The 22,250-nt window shown below is 33.6% G+C and overlaps 4 protein-coding genes across 4 annotated transcripts, besides 30 other annotated features; all 4 read right to left on the reverse strand.

Moving 5' to 3' along the window:
* Positions 1-991: 991 nt before the first annotated feature.
* Positions 992-1,016: a microsatellite.
* An 874-nt stretch (positions 1,017-1,890) lies between these two features.
* Positions 1,891-1,915: a microsatellite.
* Positions 1,916-2,122: 207 nt separating this feature from the next.
* Positions 2,123-2,160: a microsatellite.
* A 918-nt stretch (positions 2,161-3,078) lies between these two features.
* Positions 3,079-3,124: a microsatellite.
* Positions 3,125-3,680: 556 nt separating this feature from the next.
* Positions 3,681-3,715: a microsatellite.
* A 106-nt stretch (positions 3,716-3,821) lies between these two features.
* Positions 3,822-3,851: a microsatellite.
* A 1-nt stretch (position 3,852) lies between these two features.
* Positions 3,853-3,903: a microsatellite.
* A 649-nt stretch (positions 3,904-4,552) lies between these two features.
* Positions 4,553-4,593: a microsatellite.
* A 161-nt stretch (positions 4,594-4,754) lies between these two features.
* Positions 4,755-4,781: a microsatellite.
* Positions 4,782-4,783: 2 nt separating this feature from the next.
* Positions 4,784-4,809: a microsatellite.
* Positions 4,810-4,830: 21 nt separating this feature from the next.
* PVX_094280 (hypothetical protein) lies at positions 4,831-6,753 on the reverse strand (the record flags this gene model as incomplete). The annotated part of the gene is made up of 4 exons (XM_001614276.1): positions 4,831-5,943; positions 6,091-6,326; positions 6,381-6,472; positions 6,676-6,753. The coding sequence occupies 4 exons, from the start codon at positions 6,751-6,753 to the stop codon at positions 5,132-5,134; spliced, it is 1,218 nt and encodes a 405-aa protein (XP_001614326.1). The 3' UTR covers positions 4,831-5,131.
* Positions 5,822-5,847: a microsatellite.
* A 965-nt stretch (positions 6,754-7,718) lies between the features above and the next one.
* Positions 7,719-8,059: a microsatellite.
* Positions 8,060-8,444: 385 nt separating this feature from the next.
* Positions 8,445-8,468: a microsatellite.
* A 3,100-nt stretch (positions 8,469-11,568) lies between these two features.
* On the reverse strand, positions 11,569-12,687 carry PVX_094285 (Pv-fam-h protein; the record flags this gene model as incomplete). Its single annotated transcript, XM_001614277.1, has 2 exons — positions 12,206-12,687; positions 11,569-12,033 (listed from the first exon to the last, which is right to left on the reverse strand). The coding sequence occupies exons 1-2, from the start codon at positions 12,401-12,403 to the stop codon at positions 11,569-11,571; spliced, it is 663 nt and encodes a 220-aa protein (XP_001614327.1). The 5' UTR covers positions 12,404-12,687.
* Positions 12,418-12,466: a microsatellite.
* A 637-nt stretch (positions 12,688-13,324) lies between the features above and the next one.
* Positions 13,325-13,345: a microsatellite.
* A 768-nt stretch (positions 13,346-14,113) lies between these two features.
* Positions 14,114-14,272: a microsatellite.
* Positions 14,159-15,775, reverse strand: PVX_094290 (Pv-fam-h protein). Its single transcript, XM_001614278.1, has 2 exons — positions 15,279-15,775; positions 14,159-15,079 (listed from the first exon to the last, which is right to left on the reverse strand). Exons 1-2 carry the CDS (start codon positions 15,471-15,473, stop codon positions 14,582-14,584), a joined length of 693 nt encoding a protein of 230 aa, XP_001614328.1. The 5' UTR covers positions 15,474-15,775; the 3' UTR covers positions 14,159-14,581.
* Positions 14,325-14,361: a microsatellite.
* Positions 14,423-14,445: a microsatellite.
* Positions 14,571-14,635: a microsatellite.
* Positions 15,341-15,376: a microsatellite.
* A 119-nt stretch (positions 15,776-15,894) lies between the features above and the next one.
* Positions 15,895-15,918: a microsatellite.
* A 134-nt stretch (positions 15,919-16,052) lies between these two features.
* Positions 16,053-16,074: a microsatellite.
* Positions 16,074-16,122: a microsatellite.
* A 302-nt stretch (positions 16,123-16,424) lies between these two features.
* Positions 16,425-16,489: a microsatellite.
* A 403-nt stretch (positions 16,490-16,892) lies between these two features.
* Positions 16,893-16,924: a microsatellite.
* Positions 16,925-17,871: 947 nt separating this feature from the next.
* Positions 17,872-19,037, reverse strand: PVX_094295 (Pv-fam-h protein; the record flags this gene model as incomplete). Its single annotated transcript, XM_001614279.1, has 2 exons — positions 17,872-18,630; positions 18,846-19,037. The coding sequence occupies 2 exons, from the start codon at positions 19,035-19,037 to the stop codon at positions 17,872-17,874; spliced, it is 951 nt and encodes a 316-aa protein (XP_001614329.1).
* Positions 18,385-18,424: a microsatellite.
* Positions 18,557-18,596: a microsatellite.
* A 369-nt stretch (positions 19,038-19,406) lies between the features above and the next one.
* Positions 19,407-19,483: a microsatellite.
* A 2,081-nt stretch (positions 19,484-21,564) lies between these two features.
* Positions 21,565-21,608: a microsatellite.
* A 222-nt stretch (positions 21,609-21,830) lies between these two features.
* Positions 21,831-21,854: a microsatellite.
* Positions 21,855-22,250: the final 396 nt, after the last annotated feature.

Below are 22,250 nucleotides of genomic sequence, written 5' to 3' on the forward strand. Positions count from 1 at the left end.
ACCAGGAGGATTTCTCCTTACTATCATATTTTGCCCATAGTTATTTGGATACGGAGCTCTGTTACTACCTGGTTGCACATGCTGGGGAGGGTAATTATTATAAGGCGGTACATGTTTGCTTCCTCCTGGAATATGTGATTCATAGTTCATTTCATAGTCAGCTAAGCTTCTTCTTCCCCCCGTAAAATGTGTGCTAGGTTTATTATTACTCTTTTTCCACCTCTGCTCATAATTGCATTTTTGACAATTCTTGGGGGGCTTAACTCCCAATTTAGGTTTTCCACTGTTCAGAGTTGTTTGCTCTAACTCCGCACTGTTGCTATCATCAGTTCCGTGTACTACTTTGGACTTGTCGGAATTCTCTGTTTTTTTTTCTAATTCGTTTTTTTCACATTTCCCTTTCTTACCTCCTAACTTGGGAATATCACCAGATATTAATTTATGCCCTAAATCGAAATTGCCATTTTTATTTTCTGTAGATTCGTTTAATACCACAACTGGTGTGTCATGGGTGTCGTCAAATGATTGTAATATTCTGCTATTGCTCAGGTCTGCTGCGTTCTCTACACTTCTTCTATTACCCAAGTGTTTATCACAGGTGGACTAAAAATGGTGAAAAGGGGAGGAAAAAAAATGCTCTATGAATATATCCATTTCTACGCTAAGATATAGACAAACATTAACATACATATTAAGATCACTTGCTGCAAAAAAAAAGCACAACAAAATAGACTTCTAATGCATAAATTATTACATTCTTGTAATATTGGCATGTCCAAAAGCACAGCGTCAGTATGAGAACATTTTTAAACCATAGAAAAACAAGTTTTTGTTTTGTATAAGGCTTCTTTGAGACAATCATAATTGTAGCGGTAAATCTCTTAAGTGTATTCGTATGATGCTCATAGAGTGCGATATATTGCTGCAGTCATTATTATTATTTTTGATCATTTTCTATTTTTGTCTAAAACCAAAAGCACATTTTAAAACGATTATGCAGCTTAAAAAATTGACAAATGTGCTCAAGGAATAATAGGACTACCAAAAAAAAGACTTCTTACACATATATCACTCGAGAAAATTTTGAAAAAAAAAAAAAAAAGGCTCACGAAAAATTATTCTTATATGTATGGCTTAAAAATACAATGAAAAAAAGCGCAAAGCGATCGTCGCTTCCCCTTATCTTATTTGAAAATATAGCTTATTTGGAAGCATAAATAAAACTATTTTTGCGGTAATTAAAAAATGACGCGATTACTTTAAGCATAAAAAAGGGCAAGCGTTTCGGCCATATATAATACTATTATTGCGACATGTATGCATATGCTTCACGAAAAAAAAAAAAAAATAGCAATATAAACGGTACAGCTGAACGACGCGCAAAAATAAATCCTCTTCCTATCGCGTTTAATTATATATCAACAAAAGGCAATAAAATAAAAAAAATACCAATAATGAATTAAGTTTCTTTCTACTGTTACACGCGTTATACTATAAACTATTGAAATGCAGCATATAACGTATTATTTTTATTAAAGCCATAAAAAAACATTAAAGCGGATATATTTGACGTCATAAATAAATAATTTTTACTATGAATTCTCTTTATCTTAACAAAAAGGTAAAGGAAAGAACCTTTTTTCAGCAAAAAAAATTTATTTTCATTAATTTTGAATAAAATGCAACAAAATTGATGAAACGTTTAATTTGCATATAATAATATTACTATATAAAATTATAACATGCAAACATTCACATATAAAAAATATATGGAAGGAATTTTAAAAAATGTTTTCCATACAATTGTAAAAAAAAAAAAATATTCCAAAGAAAATTTATAGTAAACGAAATTGGCGCGTTTATATTTTTTCCGGAATGGCAAACAATTCCATCATTATTAACTTTGCATGAAAAAAAAGGAAATGCTAACTATTAAAAAAATTAATAAAATTAATAAAATCAAATTAACCCAAAATTTGTTAAAAAAAACAATTCAATTGCGGTGAAAGTTGTGTTATCACATAGCTATATAGTCGCTTATGCAATTAACGCAAAAAAAATGTACATTGCATAATAGATTAAAAAATGAAAACGTGAAATGGGTGATGGGATGATGACTAATAAAAATGTGGAAAATCTTTATACTTCTTTTGTTACTATTTTTTTTTCTTTTTTTCACAATTTCGTTTTTTCTTTTTTTTTTTTTTTTTTTTCTACTAAAAAAAGTTCGTAATTTATTTTTTTACTCCTAAATATTTGCTAATGGGGGGGGAGGAAGTTTTAAAAAAAATATCATGTGAAGATTTTTTTATTTATTTTATCTATTATCATTCATAACGCACTTGTGTTAAAATAATAATATCGATTTTAAATTCCATCAGAAATATCGCATTTTTATTTTAACTGGTCATTTTGATCCACACTCTGGGGTTATAATAACATATGGAATAAAGTAAAAAAAAAAAAAAAGGTATTATATCATTTTAATATTCTACTAGGTCAAGATAAAACATTTTTTTCGACATTGTAAATTATCCTTCCAGTTAAAGCAAAATTTCAAAGTCGAAATATTTGAATTACCTTTTTTTTGAGTGTTATTTTATGGCACGAAGGGGCTGAATTGGGTGAGTGAAAGAGAGAGTACCTTACGCATCATCTATATGTATACATACATATATACGTACTATATGTGCATATGCGTTAGATGGATAAAATCGCTTCTTCGCCATGTCGAAGCATGCCACTTCTTTTTTCCTAACATATGTAGTTACAACTGCGTTTTAAATAAATTTCATATCCGAATGTGCAACACACATTCCTATAGTATGCTCCCATGCGCGCGATTTACCTCCTCTTATCGAATGTGCTCGTTTCAAAAGAATGCTATTAACCAATTTAACAAATTTGTGAAAAACTATTTCTGTGAAGAATGACGAAAAGGGTAAAAAAGGAAATATCAAATGTTCTTTATTTTGGAAAGGATAATTTTTTTTTTTTTTTTTCCTAACCTGTGCGTTTATTTTTACGCACATAAACCTCTGCAAAGAAACCTTTTCTCCTTCGTATTTATGATCCTTAAATATATCCATCTGCAATTTCATTTATTGACACGCCTAGTAATGTACAGAATCCTGTTCATAGTGATCTCCACTGAGTGCGAATTGTTACACTATGTTCCTTCAAAAAGTGCCCGCTTGATCAAAAGAGTTTTTTCCCATTTGTGCAGATTAATACGCTGATAACTTCCCTACATTTGCACATGAAATGAAAGTGTTTATTCCGCTTTGTTATTTAATTTTTTTTCTCATATGGTAGAAGTTTATGTATCCGTTCTTATGCAGATTAGTACAACTTATATTTCGTCGTCTCTTTTTTTTTTTGCACGTCTGTTCCTTTTAATGCCAAGGTGTTGTGTTCTTCTTAATTTATACCTCTGTTCACATAATGACTAGCTCGAAATTAATCCCATACTTGTTGGGACCTTTCAGAGATTTTCTCCCTCTATTTTTTCCCTCCATTTTCGCCCACTATTTTCGCTCTCCGAAGTGGTTAATGCCTTTTCGCCGGTTGAAGTAACCCTCGATCGCTGCCTACTCTCCCATTCACCGCAATCACGAAAGTGGGGAAGGAACGCCCCCGTCGTCTTCTAAAATATGTCACAGTTATGTGGAGAAATTACGGGCCAGGGGATAAGTCTGCACTAGTAGTCACGTGTTCATGAAAAAAAAGAAAGCTTTATTTGCTACTACTATTTTATTTGCGCGTCAAGAGGTTTCGCTCGAAAATGGGCACATGTACCTATGTACGTATGTATGTATATAATATGCACATGAGCGCTCGAAAAAAAATTAGCACCGTCGAAATGGCCATGCGGGATTGCCCTTCAGTTCGCGGTAACTGCATCCATGGTAGCATATCCGGTGTGGCATTACTATTGCGTTCCTTTTCCAAGTTGACATGTACATTTTTTATAAACGTTCCGTGGCTCAGTATGCGGATTATCTCACACGAATTGCGGAGTCTTTTTAGATATGATATTGTTAAAATGTGTTCCCCTTAACTGCAAATTTTGCGAAACGCGCGCTCTTCTAAATTGCTATCCTTTTAACTATGCTACACTGCGAACAGGGCCTTGCACAGACTTCCTCAAAACAAATTGATTCTTTTAAATGTAACAATTCCTTTGCAATGTATAAAATGGGGAACATCAAATTCGATGAAAAAAAAACCAAATAAAGTAATTCGTCCTTGAAGTGCCGCGTCACTCTTAATAATAACATTTTTCCTTTAATGAATGTACATTTATTTGAAACTTTTTAAGACCCACTCGAGTTAGCGGTGAGTTGAAAATATGTCTAAGGGTAGAACATATACTGCACGCAGGCGTCCCCCACTTTTGTGCACAACATTTTATTAATACGTTGCTTACATGCTTATAGCATTATATTTGGTGAAAATTGTTTTAAAAAGTTTCGCTTTATGTACATTAATTCAAAAACTAGACACAATTAAATAAATTATGATTTAATATGAATTAGAATTAATTAATATGTACTCATTTTTACAATTAAATTAAATGTAAAGCTTGTTAGACAAATATTATATATCCCAGAAGAATTATAAAATATTAATTAAAAAAAAAAAAAAAAAAAAAAAAGCATAAAGAATGGGAAAATATATACAAGTGTGTCATATGCCAGGAATGTTATTATATTTTTTGAAGTAAAGAAATTTTTAGAAAGAATATGCAATAATAACATTTTTCACGCACACTTGCATTCTTATTATACATTTTTTTTTTTTTTTTTTTTTTATTATTGAAATATTTTATGTAACAAATTTTAGAGGAATATATTCAACGTTAGAACATTCAATTTAAAACCGACTAAAAAAGAGGATAACGAACGGCCCCCTTCTGTGCAGAATGATATATATACACCACAAAAAAGGCACATGAATTATTTACTTTTTACACCTTAAAAACAAATAAAAAAATAGAGCAAAAGTAGAGCAAAAATAGAGCAAAAATAAGGCAAAAATATGGCAAAAATAAAGCAAAAATAAAGAAAAAAACGAGGGAAAAAAATAAAATATATAAAGTTTAATAAGAAAACGAAAAAAAAAACATGTTTTATGAATCCATAAGATATTCACGTCTCACTCGTTTTTGTTCTTTCCTTTTCTTTTTAAGCCTTTTAATATAGTAGGACGTGAATATAAAAGATAAAGTACTACATAAAATGGGTATTGCTACATAATGAAAGCAGGAAAACACGACACCACCAATGAAAAAAACGGTAGAAAGGAAAGGTAACTGTTTCACAACTTTGCCATCATATTTTTTTATATACTCTCTCATGCGTTTATCAACAGTATTTCTCTTTTTACTATGAGGCACTACTGTTAAGTCATGACTTTCGTATTCATTATCGTCTTCTTCATTTACAATATACTCGCTATCTCCATAAACACTGTTCTTTTTTTTTAAAGGAAGTGTGTAGTGCTGGTCTAAAAATGCCAAATCATCGTCGTCATCCCCATCATCATCTTCGAATGCATTATGATTACCGTGCTCGGAAATTACATATTTAGTGCCTTTTAAAGAACGAGTATCAAACGTATCATCGAACATTGAATAATCATCCCTGCCATATGATCGGTGGTGTCCACTACGTCCTTTACGTTGGTAGGGAACTCTACGGCGATGGGGCAGGGAACCATTAAATGAATAATTTGAAAGATTATCTTCTTCAGAGGTTGAGCCCTCACTCTCATCATCGTCGTCGATAGGTGCATATCGAATATCCTCATAATTTTGATGAGAACCACTGAAAGATTTGGTATCATCATAATCCAAATCTAGACGATTTGTTCTTTCAAAATGTTGGTGAGGTAGTCCATCAAAATCGAGGTGAGTTGGTTTCTCAAAATGGTGGCGAGGTTCTTCCTCAAAATGATGACGATATGGGCCCTGATAATGTTGACGAGGTTCTTCCTCAAAATGGTGGCGATATGGGTCCTCATAATGGTGGCGATATGGATTCTCAAAATTTCGTCTATTGGTACTTTCAAAATTTCTCCTATTAGTACTTTCAAAATTTCGTCGATTGGGGCTTCCTACATTTTGGCGTCTATGCCTACGACGAGATGAACCATTCGCATCTTGGTATCTTGAATAATTATCCGTATGTTGATAGGAAGGATAATTATGGCCTTGAAAGATCACATAATTATCATTATCATAGGATGAGGAATAACGTCTATTATCTCCAGCACGCGAATTCAAGAACCTTCTTGCATTCTGTCTATTTGCATAATTGTTGTTTCTTTGGGATCTGGCAGAAGCATTTGCATATGCCCAATCACTTCCTTTATCATACCTCCTCCCACCTTCTGTCAACGTTCTGTTCGTATTTACACTAGGCTTATCCTGTACTTTAAATTTCTTATCCCGGACGGAATCGTAATTACACTATAAAAAGGGGGTAAAAAAAAGGCAACACATGAAAAAAATGTGAGGACAAAAAAGACATACATTTTTTTGTTCCTTTTTGTTGCTCATTTTGTGTGCCATAATTCTTATGACGAAGAATGCATAAAAATACAAAGGGGAAAAAAAAAAAAGACATGGTCATAAAATGCATTAAATAAAGCTATGTAGAAAAAGTTCCTTACGTCAACAACGTTAAAACGGTCCAGAGTCCATATTGAAATAATAAATAATAGTAAGTTTTTAATAAAAATATTTAACATATTTATTTTTTCAGCTGTATTACTTGATTCTTTTCAATGTAAACATATGGCCCCACAAAAAAAAAAGGAAAAAAACGAAAATTCAAACTTTACTCTATTAATAAAATATAATAATGATTAACGGCTTGGTTGTGATTTGCCGTAAATCATATTATATTTTATTAAAATCAGTTCAAATTTTTGCATTATGCGTAAAAAATGATTCGAATATAACTTTTGGTTGCAGAGTGGTTAAAACATAAAAATATAAAATGCGGGAGCAAACCAAATCAAGTAAAAAGTAAATATCAAAATTTATAGTAATTATAAATTACTATAATAATTAACAATGTTTTCTACTGCAATAAATTTAAATATGCTGCGCGTACGTTACATACATATATACATGTAAATACATATATATATATGTACAACGCTTTGATAACTCTTTCTCGCAGGAGTCAAAAAATACGTATTTTTATTTTTTTCTTTTTGGCATATTCCTTTTTTTCAAACAAATAGTACAGCAGCTGTTCGATCTGAAATAATCTTTTCGAGACGTCAAAAAAAAAAAAAAAAATTAGAAAAAATTAGAAAAAAAAATACAACAAATAATGAGAATTTTATTATTATAACAAAATATTTAAATATTTAAAAGCATAAATGCCTAAATGTTTAAATATTCAAATATTCAAATGTTCAAAATGGTAATGTTAAATAGTATTCAAAAGTGCTGCCATAATAATACATCCAACACGATCACATACTCGTGTTATGACATATGTTGTAACAGTTTATAAATGCAGGAATAAATGTTACCGAAGAGCTACATGTATGGCAAAATGTTACAGCAGCACAAAACAAATAGTTGAATTAAAGGCATAACATATACATATATAACATTTTAAACGTAAAAAAAACAACAAATAAATGTTTCATTATATATATAATACATATATAACATATAATATATGCATTTTTTCCGCTGAGTAATAATCGAAAATTTAAATATTTTTTTTTTTTGCAAATTATACGTAACATACAAGTTATAAATCATAAATACAAATCATACTATAGTTTTATTGTATTTATAAATATATCACATTAAAATAAATAATTTTTTTATTGTCATCATAGTAAAAGCAATGCATCATGTTACAACAATATTTAGAATGAAAAAGCGCATAATTTGTTTTAACACCAGTATATTTTCTATTTGCTGTTCTTTAAATTTCAGAAAAAAACGTTTATTTCATTAAATTTTAATAGCAATATATGCACTTTTCTACTATACCTTTTCTTTTATTTTTTTTATTATTTTTTCCGTTCAGGGTTTTACGTTTTACATACATTCATTCTTGTACGCTTAGAAATAGTTCTAATTGCGTAACAGAAATACGCAAAAATAAATGAATATAATATACATATATATTTTATACATATATATTTTATACATATATATTATACATTAATATGCATTACATATGCATCACTCATGAATCAGCTTCAATCTCTTGAAATGTGAGAAATATGAAATGAAAAGGAAAGGGTTTGAATAATCATTTCACGAAAAATGTACGGTACATTTTATAAAGCAAAAATGTCAAACTGTTATCCTCATGTCATGTATACTCACTCAATGCATTCATTCTTTTCCTCTCAATTGTGATAATAAAAAAAACTGTGTTCGCGAAAAAAAAAATTTAAATAAAATTGATCAAATTGTGTTGACAATTTTATTAATAAAAAGGGTTCGTGATTTGCTACCTCCTCGTAGTGCGATTTATAAAATCCATCGAACTTCGAAAAGCATAACGCAGTCAATAATTGTATATTTTTCTATCCATTTATTTGTTCATTATATGATTAAAAAAAAAAAATAGGGTCGCATATTAGTACAAATATATATATTTATAATACGGAGTGCATTTTTTTTCGCTCGTTTTTTAGCCTAATACCAAGACATATACATTTTAGCCGTATTCTTAATTCAAATGAAATTCCTTTTTTTTTTTTTACTCGTTAAGCCCACACATATTATAACTGTGCTCAGAGCGATATATTGCAAATGACGCAATTTCATTTTCCTTCAGCGCTGTGCGTGTGCCAACAACCTCTCTGCATCGTTTTGTAAATTTAGCTCATTTAGTGAATATTTATTTTTGTAAATTGTTGATATCTCCGTATCGTTTGAAAAGCAAAAGGGCATATAAATAAATGGAAATAAAATATGTTAACAATATTTCACTTCCCTCCATTAAGCGGTATACAATACTATGTTTTACCACGTTTACACTACTTTTTTTTTTTTTTTTCCCAAACTTAATCGTTTTGTACATTCTTGTGTGCTCTTTTTTTTATTATTTTTATTTTTTTTTTCTTTTCTAGTATTTCTCTTTCATCATCCTTTTGTGTAACTTATTTTTGAGCAACTGGAAAATGTTTTATTTTGAAAGATCGGTGAGAAGGATATGACTGCGAACTGATTCATCCCCCTTATTACCACTTTTTGCCATTCCCATTTTTTAATGTAGCATAGCATAAATATGTGTGTTTTAGCATACGAATGCATAATTCTTTACACCCTGAAAGTCTCCCCCTCCCAATATTTCTTTTTTGCCCCACTTACGTAGTTCCCTTCGTTGGAAAGCTTAGCGCTAATTTTATAATTTTTGGGAAGCAAACATATGTGCCTGCCCCTCTCTGCATACATTTCACTTCAACCCATTAAGCATAAAACTGTCTCTTCCGTGTTGTTGCACCTTAAAAAGAGTAAACAAAGAGGACATAAAGGGGCACTTATAAAAAAAGGAAATTCCTCTTGTTACCTCGAAGGGGGATTACTCAATTGAGTATCCTCGTTATGGTCAAGTGGTCTCTTTCATTAGTAATTCTTCTCCCTCCACAATGCGAACCACATTAAATTCCAAAAAAAAAGACATACACATTGTATACCTCCCTTCGGGAGTCAACCCATTTGGAAACATTTCATTTATATCTTAATTACACAAATTGTGTAACATATATTGCCGTTCCTTTTAAGAATGAAGGAGTGCCTACCCATGTGCATATGATTAGTAGTAACAACAGTGGCAGTAGCAATGCTAGTAGTCGCAACACTCTTAGGGTATTTTCCTCCCATGTTGGGAGAAAGCACCTAGTTGCGGTGACCATCTTAAATTTCAACAATGCAGTTTAACTTTTGAAAAATTGAAAATAATCACGTGGTTTTACATCTCACAAAATGTAGTGTGCCCCTGTGTGTACCTTATAGAACCAATTAAAGCTCGAAATGGACTCCAAATTGGGGTGTCCCCTCCCTCAACATACGAACGAATAAAACTATTTCTGAAAAAAGATGAAACACTTTCGCTTGTAAGAATGAGACATATTTTACACATTTTAGGGCAAACCTCAGCTATATTAGCGCATAAAGAAATAAACGTGCCCGCTTGTTATATCATAAATGGTGTGACTGCCTAAATGGGTTTGACACTCTGCATGGGTGCTATTCGCTTTGGCGTTAATTCATTTTAGGGCTGAAAACTGCCTCTCCTTCTACGGGTATGCATATGTATATATATATGTGTGTAAATATGTAAGTATGTATGTGTGGGCATATTTCCACTTCCTTGGCTTCAATTATCACCGGTGCGCGTTATAGACAAGGGAGAGGGGTTGCACAGGTCGTTCGAGTCGGCCATTTTCTGGCGCATCACAGAAGTTAAGCCCATAGTGCGTATTACACTCAAGCAGTTAGCTTAAAATTTGTGAGCGTCTATGAAGTGTACCCGAGGTTGAAAAGGAGGTACGTCTAAATGTTTTTATTCACGTTCTTTCCCTTCCCTTCCTTTCCCTTCCTTCCAGGAAGTTGCGGGAAAGTCCACAATGAACGCGTAAAGCAATATCCATAATTTATCTATATGCTGCATGACAGCTCTCCATCTTGCAGTTTACACATTTCCCTCCGTCGAGGCAGTACGAGCCGATAAGCTACAAAACGACCCATTCGTTTTTTTTTTAACAAAAATTTAATTATCAAAGGTTTTTACCCAATTTTTATAAAATCCTTATAATGTAAAAATTATCCAAAAAAAAAATGTACACAAAGGGAGTCCCCTTTATATGCAAGGTGGGACACAAAAACGATGAGTAGAAGCCCCGACGAATGCACCACGAAGTTGTATAGCTAATTTTTCACCCAATGAAAAAGGCAAGTGTATTATTATACGCTTATTAAAATGGAAACTAAAGCATGGTGTTTATGTGTATACAGAGTGATTCACAACTTAGCTGCAGTAAAAGGGATAAGCACACCGGTACGTCTACACGTACATTCCTACTTGTGCGTATTAAAACAAACGAGTGAAAAGTAAACGAGTGAAAAGTAAGTGGGTGAAAAGTAAACGAGTGGAACACATTAGGGCAGTTCCAAACTAAAACAAATATTGTAACAACCAAAGGTGGCAAAAATGATGAATATTATTATCAAGCTGCGCAATGCACAAAAGGATTATCAAATCGCGAATCCCCACATAAAATGCATGGTAACAAAATATAACACTTTTGAAAGACACATAAAAAAATTAATCAAATGTTTGCTTATCTAGTGAGGTCCAATCGGCCATTTCGAAAAACAAATGAAATAGTTTTAACGCTACGCTAAATACATGAACGAAATGGCGCTAATTTTTTTTTTTTTTTTTTTTTTCCTGTTAGACTTTATGCTGCGCTTTTCCACACAGATAAGAGTGAATCCATTTTACCACAATTTAAAAATGAGCAGAATAAACTCCTCGGAAAAACCCTCACTATATTGCTTAGCATCACATCACATCACATACTTTCCGCCATCCTTGAAAAGATATATTTTAAATCCCAAGAGAAGTTCACAAATTTCAAAATCAGTATAACCATTAGGGCTGCAAAAAACCTGTAATATTCATTAGAATACAATATGAATGCACACAAGACCAGAAAATAGGGATAAGATAATTCCCTGAAATTGTTGGAAAACGCTGAAATGCTATTGTCACTACCCTGTTTTATAATACGCTCGCAATCTCCTAATTTCTTCCTGCGCTGTTGATCCATGTCCATGCCTTTTGTTTTATCTAAATGGGACTTCACAGTCGTTTTGATTCTTTCTGAATCCTCATCAGTGTATCCCATTTTAGTTAAAAAGTTTTTCTTATACAAATCGAACACCGCATCGAATTGCACTTCCGATTCGGCTAATAGTCTGTAGCCGCCTAACCATTTTGGGATTTCCCTATCACTCTTGACTTCATAGCTCGCGTCCTACAAATCGTCACAGTTGAGGATAAAAAAAATACACGGTTTATTTTCACACTGAAGAAAATGTAACTACGTTTAGGGGCGTACGTATATGTGCCCTCATGAACACCTTCACTGATGCACGTAGACCCCCAACCGCATCGCGACGGGGTTTCCAATCTTCCCACAAGCTTACCTCGCCGGAACACCGTATTATCCATATTAGAAGGGAAAACATAAGAACTTTAAAAAGGGTAAAGGTGCCTATTTTATCGCGGATGATTCCCCCCGCTTTTGACGCATTCTCATTTTGCCTCCTAAAACGTAGAGCTGCTTTTTTTGCCGATTCCAGATATGTATCCTCACTCGACTCGCTAAAAGTTACCTCTACCATTTTGCATATCCGTACAGGTTTAGAAGTAGTTCAAATTATGAACCAAATAAATTATATATAAAGGGAATTGCAAACAAGGAAAAAAATTAGCAAGCAAAATAGCAGGAGAAACTGCTTTGCTTAACTTCGCTCATTATAGAAAAATTGTATTTGTGCTTGAGCAACACGCTATACATTACTAGGATGACACGAGAAAATAAAAACGGCTGACAAATATATGCCCGTTAATATAGTTCCATATTTATCGCAGCGAATCGTTACGACGTAATATACATATTATATATGTTATATATTATATATATATTTTTTTTTTTTTTTTTGCCAAAATTGTGGCTTCTAAAAAATTCAATTAAAAATTTTAATGCGAGCAAAAATATTTTTTTTTCGTCCATGGACGTACTAAAATATTTCTACCACCCCCAGAAGCGTTCCCTAAAACTTATTTCGCAAAACCATATTTCCTCCCTGCCTTATAGCATATTATGTGAAAGATTCAACGCATATTGTTAATAGCATTGCTAAAGCCATTAAGAAGACCATCATAGAAATGAAGCAGCTTTATTCTATAGCTCCTAAGCAGCGAAATGAGGGACCCCAATAAGCATAAAATTATTATAGCAATTTTGTTACAGCTAGCGGGAGGAGTATGCCCTGTTTTCATCATTTAACGGAACAAAGGCGGGTAGTTTGTAAAACATAAATCTTAAGTAAAAGTTTTAGTTCTAAAATGAGCCCCGTTTTGCCTGACGTTTTTGTATTCCCCTCATCTGGGAGATAAACAAAGGCATAAACCGGGGCTGTCGCTTTCCCCACAATATAATTGCTATTCTACCTGCGACATTCTTGTAAACCTTTTCGGGGGCAAGACCAAATCCCCGCGCCGGACTTCCACAAGAGAAAAAAAACATAGCAGTTAAAAATGTACCACTACGAAGTTTCGCTTCTTTTATTTTACTTCCAAAACGGGGTGGGGGAAATATTTTAGCAAAATGTCCCCCATTGAGCATATAGATATAAATGCGTCTGGTGGTTCACTTCTCTAATCTAGCTTAAGCGCTAAATCAGTGGTGTTCTATCTCAATTTTGTAGCTATAAGAAATATACAAATGAGCAACATGTCTGCTCTTTTATTTTTTTTTTTTTTCCCTTTTTTGGTCGTTTTCCTCCGTTGCAATATGAAATTGCAAAGCTATCACTTCTTACATGATAACCCTATTGGTGTGTTCAAAATGACCCCCTCTTCATAATTCATCTTAATAATGACCAATTTAATAGACTGCCAAAAAGAAAAAAAAAATGACTTATTATGGCACACTCTATGGCAGATTATTTTTGTGCAATTTTTTAACCTCACCCTTTTGGTTAACACATAGGGAATTTAATATAGACAAACTATTTTTTCCAAAATAATGGCACTGTTATCACATGATACGTTTCATGGGCATCCTTCACGGAGCCATTTTGGCTTAAATCCGATTAGGTAAAGAAGGCCAAAAATATGGAGTCTACTTGTAAGTTTTGAAAACGCAGAATGGGGCGCAGTTCCCACTGTTCCCTTGCGAAACAAACCAACGAACGAAAAAAAGGAAAAGCACACACACATATATATGTATACATATACATACATACGCATGCACGTTAAACGGGTTGATTAAAATACATGGGCATCCCCAAATGGGGAACAAATCAGCCATCCTTTTAAAATGTTAACATAAAGCACTGTATGGAGGCACGAAATGAAATGCTTCAAAAGTTTCTAGTGATATGCATCCACATCTGTTAAAATGGTAATTCGCCAATGATAATGCTCCTCCTAGTTACACCAGGTAAGCTTACGTACGCTGTAGACATATATGTGTATATGCGCAGATGTCCACCGTTTAGCATTATTTTGACACGCTTATGCTGCATGGGTATGCACACCATTCGAAAGTATTATTCTTTTTTTTTTTCAAAACGCTGAAAAGGCTATTCGTTTGAGTACCAATAGACAGCCTCACAGTAGACCACCTAACTACCCACGAAGGTGCCCCCCTCATATAAACTACATTCTATAAATAGCTTCTTCCCTCTTTACTAATATACCATTTTTATATAAGCTCCGAAAAGCTCGTCATTTTCTACATGTATCTCACAGTTTTGCAAACAATCTGGGCAAAAATAAACATTGCAAAGAAGTTACAGAAATTTCAATTTTTTATTTAAGCTTTCCAGTTCCCAAAACATATTTAGTACTATAATTACGCCCATAACGACGAGCAGGTATCGAGACTTAAAGTATCCAAGAGCTACGATAAGAATGGTGAGTGATGTAAGCTTGTAATTTAAAATTAAATTTATGAGCGAACCAAAAATTCCTACAGATTTAGAACTCTTTTTTTCTTTATTTGCCTTATCCGAAGCGTTATCTGATCCTCCACTTCCTTCCTCAGATTCCTTTGCATTCTGCTGATCTGTCACATTCCATTTTATTTTATCGAAATAGGACTTCACAGAATTTTTTATAGTTTGGCATTGCTCTTCATCACACCCCAATTTTTCCAAAACGTTTTTTTTGAATGTCCCATACACTTCGTCGAAATCCATTGGCGGTTCTGCTAATAATCTGTTAGCGCTTTTGTGCATGGTCGCTTGTCCTCGCTGGGGGGTCTCTCCCATGACTCCACGGGTTGCGCTCTAAACATCGTTGGGGACGTTCAAAGGGGGAGGAGAAGAAATGTATGAAACGTTTGCATTCACCCGCGCGTACAGAACAGGTGCATTCGTATATGCATAATACGTATGTGCATAATAGGTGCGTGCATAATCTGTACATATGTACATCTGTGCAGGGTCTAAGGGCGACACCGCGCGAAACGCGCTGCTATTGGCTCACCTCGTGCGAACCCCGCGCTATCCATACGAACAGGGCAAACATGAAAAGCTTTAAAAAGGCAGCATACTTTACCCCTTTTCGAGGACACTGTTCTGCTAGCCCTTCAACGTCGCCATACCCATCTGCGCTAGTGACATTTTGTGCCGCCCCTCCACAGGCAGTTATCACGTTTGCCCCTCCGTAACTCATCTTCATCGTTTTCTACTTTTTGCAGTTTTACAAAATAAAATAAAATTTTCAATAAATAGTATAATGATAAAAAAATATTAACATACGTAACTTATCCTATGGACATTTCTACAGCAGCGAAATAAATTTATTTTAGGTTCACTTCTACAGAGAAAAATGGCAAGCATAATTATTCAAGCCATCAGGTAGAGGGGATTATTCTAAAAATAGAAAAATGTTAACACGAATAGGTTCAAATAAAAAATCGCATTTTTAGCATATTAACTTCTCATCATACTTAATTGAATTATGAACTTCAAATCAGAGTTATTTATTCCTCTTTTTAGAAAAAAAAAAAAAAAAAAAATTATAATCGTCCACAAAATTACGCATAATTTTTAAAATAAAAGGGGAAAAAATAAAATTTCAACAAGTGCGCTGCACTGCGCTACTAGATAATTTTTCCCCTACCAGTTCTGAATGATTACATAAAAAGGACATCGTTGCAATTTCATTTTCGTAATACATTAAAATTTTAGTGGTACATGAAAAAAAAAAAAAAAATAGCGTATAGATCTGCGGAGGGCATATGTTCCCTTTCTCTTCAAATTATAACGCCTTTTTTCTTCCCTAGTGAAGAGAATGCAATGCCCGTGTTGCAACGTCCCAATGCATGTGCCTCATCATCCCTTCCACGTCAATTTAAATATAATCCACACACTTTTCACGATTCGTAAATCTTCAATAAAGTTAAAAAGATACGGCCAACTACATTTTATATGCCATGTGACAGCCCGAAGCACGGTTTGCGTCTGTTCTAAAGAAGGCCATTGCAGGCATGTGCAGGAAGAGCTTAACCACGCATACCTACTCAGTTCTTAAAAGTGACGAACGAAATGGTATAAAAAGTGGAGAAAAATTTTGCATCCCAAATATTCTTAAAGGTGCATCTATTTTTTTATCATTCCAAACGGGGGAAATAAACCTCACATCGTGACAGTTTGACACACGTGTATGTCTATACGTATACAAATGCATACACCCTGGCGCAGAGAGGGGCACCAGTTTAAACTAACCACGGTGTAGCACTTTAATGGTTCGACACTAGCTGTGAGGTCTCATCACCTTTGATAAGCGCAGAATGGAAAGATAAAACCCGCTTCAGGCAAAAACTGTCTCGCTTTGTTTTATTGTATAATTGTTCCCCCCACCGCCAAAGGGCCACTTAAAATTTGGGCACTTTTCCCCTCTCCTAAAAGTTAAGAAAACGCTTAATGGGTTTTCCGCGGGGGCAACAATTAAAACTACTAATTTATGCTAACTATAAAATAACCTTTTTGATGCGCGCAACGGTGGGGCGTTCCCCCTATAGGACGGTTATCTAGTCGTTATACCATCTACCACGCAACAGCCCTTTCAATATCTTACGCTTCGAAAGGTACGCTTTTGCCACAAATTTTGGACATTTAATGGGCATTTTTTTTGGCGTCGAAGTTGGCAAGCATGCGGCACAAAATCCAAAAAAAAACACTTTAACCGCATTTTTGTCATGACAAAGATTTCATTTTAACATTTAGCTTGTAATGAGTATAAAAATGGAGAGTTTTAAGAAGCAATTTATTTATAAATAGAAAAATATGCCCACGTCCGTATGTACATAATACTCATATGCATGTTAACGTTTTATACATACGCTCACATATTTTCTAAGATATAAATGAGGACGCATATAGCTTCGTCTGTTTGTACTTGCTTCATTCATCAACTCGCACGACAAATGCATTGCACATATTATATTTAATTATTAAAAACTAAAAATTCTTTGAAGAGTGGTTGTCTAACTTATTATATACATGCAGACTATTGTGTAGCACAAAAAAAAAAAAAAAAAAAAAAAAAAATGGTATCTAACATGTATGGAAAACATACATATTCATACATGACGAATTTTTAACACCACATGCTGGGGAAAGGAATATTGATAAAGAAAAAAAAATATGGTGTGATGTGATGTGATAAGGCATGACATGATACGGTGTAGTGTGGTACAATGTGGTGTAGTATGGCACGGTATGGTGCAGTATAACATGGCACCCGACCTTCCTAAGAAGGCTAATCAGTATGCCCATTAACTCTCGAATTTTATAGGGGGAGACTTTACATATAAAAAAAAAATTACTCTATATTAAATTAAGCTCATTAGGTGATCTTTAATGTATATATATATATATATATATATATATATATATATTTTTTCCCCCTCCTTTTCCTTATTATGGTAATCGTCATCACATCACCATCGAGGCCGCGTCATCGCTATATTGCTTCATAACTTTGCGACACCCCAACATTGCGCTCTTTGGGGTTACCTTCTCTCTAAACTGCTCACGCTTAGAAGGAACATCCGAACTGCCGAATAAACCGTCTACTTTTTTTTGGGGAAAAACATATCGTGCATCATTTTGAGGGTCCAGAAAAAATTCAAAGCTTTCAAAAATAATATGGAAAATAAAAACAAAGTAATGTGAAACTGTCCGAAACATGCTGATATAATTGAGCTCATGATAATGAAGGAGGTGGACCACAAGAAATTGAAATAGTTCAAATATTGTAAAACGGGGCTACGGTTACTATTATCAGCTGGTACTATCGTCTGTGTTTTTTGTTGTTCTCCTGTTACTTGCCCATCACCATCATTTGAAGTACCCTCTTCGCCTTCCTTCTTTTTTTCTGGGTCTCCACTTTTACTTTCATTTGGCGATTGCAAAGGGCAAGAATTGGAAGGGCCGCACAGTCCGGGGAATGCAGGTGGGCACGCTCCAGGTGGACACATTCCTGGAAAAGCTGGGGAGCACGCACCTGGTTTCATAGGTGGAAACATTCCTGGCATTCCTGGCATTCCCGGCATTCCAGGCATTCCTGGGGGGCACTGCAACATACTACAGGGGTTTTGTTGAAATTGTTTAGCTAATGCTCCCAAATCTATTTTATCAAAATATGATTTCATCATAGTTCTAATTTGGTCCTTCTGGTTGCTATCGCATCCCATTTTGTCTAAAAAGCTTCTCTGATAGAGATCGAACACTTGGTCGAATTCGACTAACGGTTGTCCTAACAGTCTACTGGGTCTGATGGTGGCTGATCTGCCCATGTTGTGGTTCCCATTCATGAACTCGCCAGAGTACTGCAAAAATTGGAAAAAAAATTAAAAAGAAAGTTATATTAACACGTAACAATTATTTTTTTATTTTTTACTTTTGTGCCAGCGGGAATGCCACTACACGTATACACATTCCTTGTAGCCATTCGCACTTAACACGCATTTATGCACATATGTACGTGGGGCCTCCAACAAAGCCGCTGCACAGAATGCCTAATTCGTGTGAGTGATTAACTTACCATGCTGGAACACTGTACTAGCCACAGAAGGAGAGAAAATGTCACAACTTTACAAGCGGAAAAGACACCCATTATTTTGCCTCTACCACTGTCCTTCGCTGCGTTTGCACCATTGCTATTTGAGCTGTCCGTTACATGCTGTGCCGGCTCCTCACCAAGGGAGGCACCCTTTTTTGATTTACCAAAAGCCATTTTCTTCGTCTTATCTTCTATAAACTTTGCGAGTACGTAAAAAAGAGGCACAGGGAAGCCTTAAATTGGGAATGAATGCCTTCCACAGTAGCGAAGAATCGCTAACTAAATACTAATATGTATATATGTATATATAATAGATCTCTCAAGGGGGAATGGCAACTGATTCGCACCCTGTTTTACGTATGGACATGTACATGTAAGCTTAAACGGCTGTTACGGCGCAAATGCCACGGACACTGCTGCGTTGGGGGAAGGTATAAATATGGGAAAATACAAACTTCAGAAAAAAAAGCATTAATGAACGTAAAAAGCTGCTACTCTGTAATCTATTTTTAAACAGCTCTCATACATATGACGAACGTTCGAAACAAAGCAACAATATTTATAGGCAAAATGGTAGTACAAAATTAAAAATTAACAAAAAAAAGAAGAAAATAATAATATATCAAAAAAAAGAACGGTACGCTTTGCTAACAGAAAAATTCTATATGAATAATAGCAATAATAATAAGAATATTTTCTTTTGTCACTATGAAAAAATTATATTAATTATTTTACTTTTAAAAAAATATATGCGGTCGTAATTTGTTTTGCAATTCTATAAATATATATACCTGTAGGCAATTGCATATGACAATACAATGGTGGGGATAAAAATTATTGCAATAAAAGAAGATATGAAAAAAACCGTTTCTAGTTTAAATAAATATAAAAATTTACGGCTGAGGCAAAAGTTTTGTCACAATTTTAAAAATTACAGAAAAAGTTCGTTATATTTGAAAGCGCCATATTATATGTAAACAAATTTATATAAACAGATAAATTATCATATATAGCATATTATATACGAAAGAAAAACGGATTCATCTTGTCTCATGTATAATTTTATATAATATATACCTTTTGGTACTTGTATATATTTTTATTTAATATTAAAAAAACTATATTCTAAGTAAGCTATTTTAGGCCTAAAATCAAGCCAACTCACGAGGTCCTTTTTTTTTTTTTTTTCTAACGCAATGCTAAATATACGCACAGAAAAAAAAATATACATATATATATATACATTTTGCGAAATGATGAAATTTAAAAAATGCGACATATTTTATTTAGTACTACATAAATTATAAGTGCTTCGCAATAAAAAAAAATGCACGAAAAGGAAGAAGGTATGTATGGCTATCTCATTTATTTTATATTGCCAGAGGAGCTATGAAGCCGACACCGCTACGCGACAAACGGAATAGCAAAAAACAATACATGCATATTTTATCTCATAATTTTTTTTTTCTAAGAAAATCAATCCTTTGTGCCACGACCTGACATGCACTGGTGCGTATTGGCGCGTATTCCTATTTTCATTTATGGTATACTTTACTATAAAATTAAGGCGAGCCAGCCGCGCGGTAATTACCTTTATGCCTATACGTATAGCAATTACGCGTGGGCATAATGTATATATATATATGAATAACATATATACGCTGCTGTAAAGAACGAAAGAGGCTAACCTATCACCCTTCGAACAATTTTTATAAATCCCAATTAAGAATAATAAGAGTGAGAAGACGAAATGGTATACGTACAATACTGTAAAGCGGTCCACATGTAATATTAGCAATCCATTTTTTTTATTATCTAAAAAGTTACAATTTAAAAGCGCGCTAAAGGTGGTACATAACGCGTTAACATATTCTTCTCACCTTTATGAGTGGTGTCACCTTCTGAGTACTGACATAGTGGGGTGACTATACTAGCTAAATGTGGCAAACGCAAAGAAGTAACTATATTTGTTCTTTTTCCTCCAAATGTTATTATACGTACATTGTTACATTATATATTGTAACATTTCCCTTTCGTTTGGCTGCACTTTTTTCATGTAAAAAGCAGCACCCCTATTTAAAGTTAGTTCATCTTTTTGGATGTAACACAGTCCTTAAATTTGCGCAAAAGGAGGTTCACCCAAATAATCAATTTAACTTTGCTAATCTGGCCCTGTTTTAAGGCACACAAATAAATAGGCAAAATAGCTGTTTTTTTTTTCTTTTTTTGACCTATTTGTCCACACCGCCTCTATATAAGCATGACAAACGTTTGGTTTACAAAATCGTCAGAACAAAATGCCCTTCTATTCAAGTTCACCACTTTTTCTTCCGCATAAAATAAAAGCTAGCATAATGACATATATGACAAAAAAAAAAGAGGCACTTTTTATTGTCCGCATTATGGCAAAAATTTACTCCCGTGAATGCAAATTCGATTGCATGTTCCTCATCAGGGGGTATTAAACGGTAGATAAAAATGGCAAATAAAAAATCATTCACCAAGTACTGGCCATTTGAACATCCCCACGAGTACATTTGCATACGTACGTACGTATGTATGTATATTTGCCGACGTGTCTGTACATATAACAATGCAGGGTCGAATTTAACAAATCTCTTATGGGAAAGGTTTTTAATATTAACGTTAATTAAAGCAGGCTCATATGCAATAAAAATTAATTTCTTTTGCCCATATAAAAAGCAAAACCTCACGTTTTTATATATACTCCAAGTGTAAAAAAAAAAAAAAAAAAAAATATACATACATATATATATATGTATATAAATATTACGTTTGCGCAGGGCAAATAAACCAATTTTTTATAAATTATGAAAATATATGCGTACATATTATTACATAATTTTTACAACAAGGATTAATGTATAAAAAAGGTGTTTAAAAAGTAAACGTTATATCACTTAGCAACTTTATAAGTCATAAATATGTATTAAAAAAAAAAAAAAACTTGTAAAAAACGTATATACGACGTGGTATTCAAATTGTTACACAACACATGAAAAAAAAAAAAAAAAACATACACATTATATGTAACATGAACACATATATATGCATATGTATATATTGTATAACACTTGGGCGGAACATGTCATATTTTAAAAAATCTTCAGAATGCACGACAGCCATATTATTGGGCTTATCATCTCTATGTAGGATGGGATGTGACATCCAGGTGCGAAACAAGTTTTGTCCGAGCACTCATTTGAATGGAGCAAACCCTCGTCTCTCAACTTTTAATGTGAAAATATAGTCATCAAGTTATACTCCAATTCCTAATTCGTAAAAACGTACAAAGATTTTTCCAGCATGTTAAACAGTCTGCATTTCCACTGATATGGTTATATATGCAAGGTACATATAAGTACT

The sequence above is a fragment of the Plasmodium vivax genome, chromosome 8 (genome assembly GCF_000002415.2).
Source record: "Plasmodium vivax chromosome 8, whole genome shotgun sequence".
NCBI lineage: Eukaryota > Apicomplexa > Aconoidasida > Haemosporida > Plasmodiidae > Plasmodium > Plasmodium vivax.

Bases quoted from the DNA above. Each gene is read 5' to 3' on its own strand.
- PVX_094290 (XM_001614278.1), bottom strand. From the start codon at position 15,473: ATGAAGATGAGTTACGGAGGGGCAAACGTGATAACTGCCTGTGGAGGG. The intron at 15,080-15,278 runs GTGAGCCAATAG...AACGATGTTTAG, and splicing joins TAGCGCGGGGTTCGCACGAG to AGCGCAACCCGTGGAGTCAT.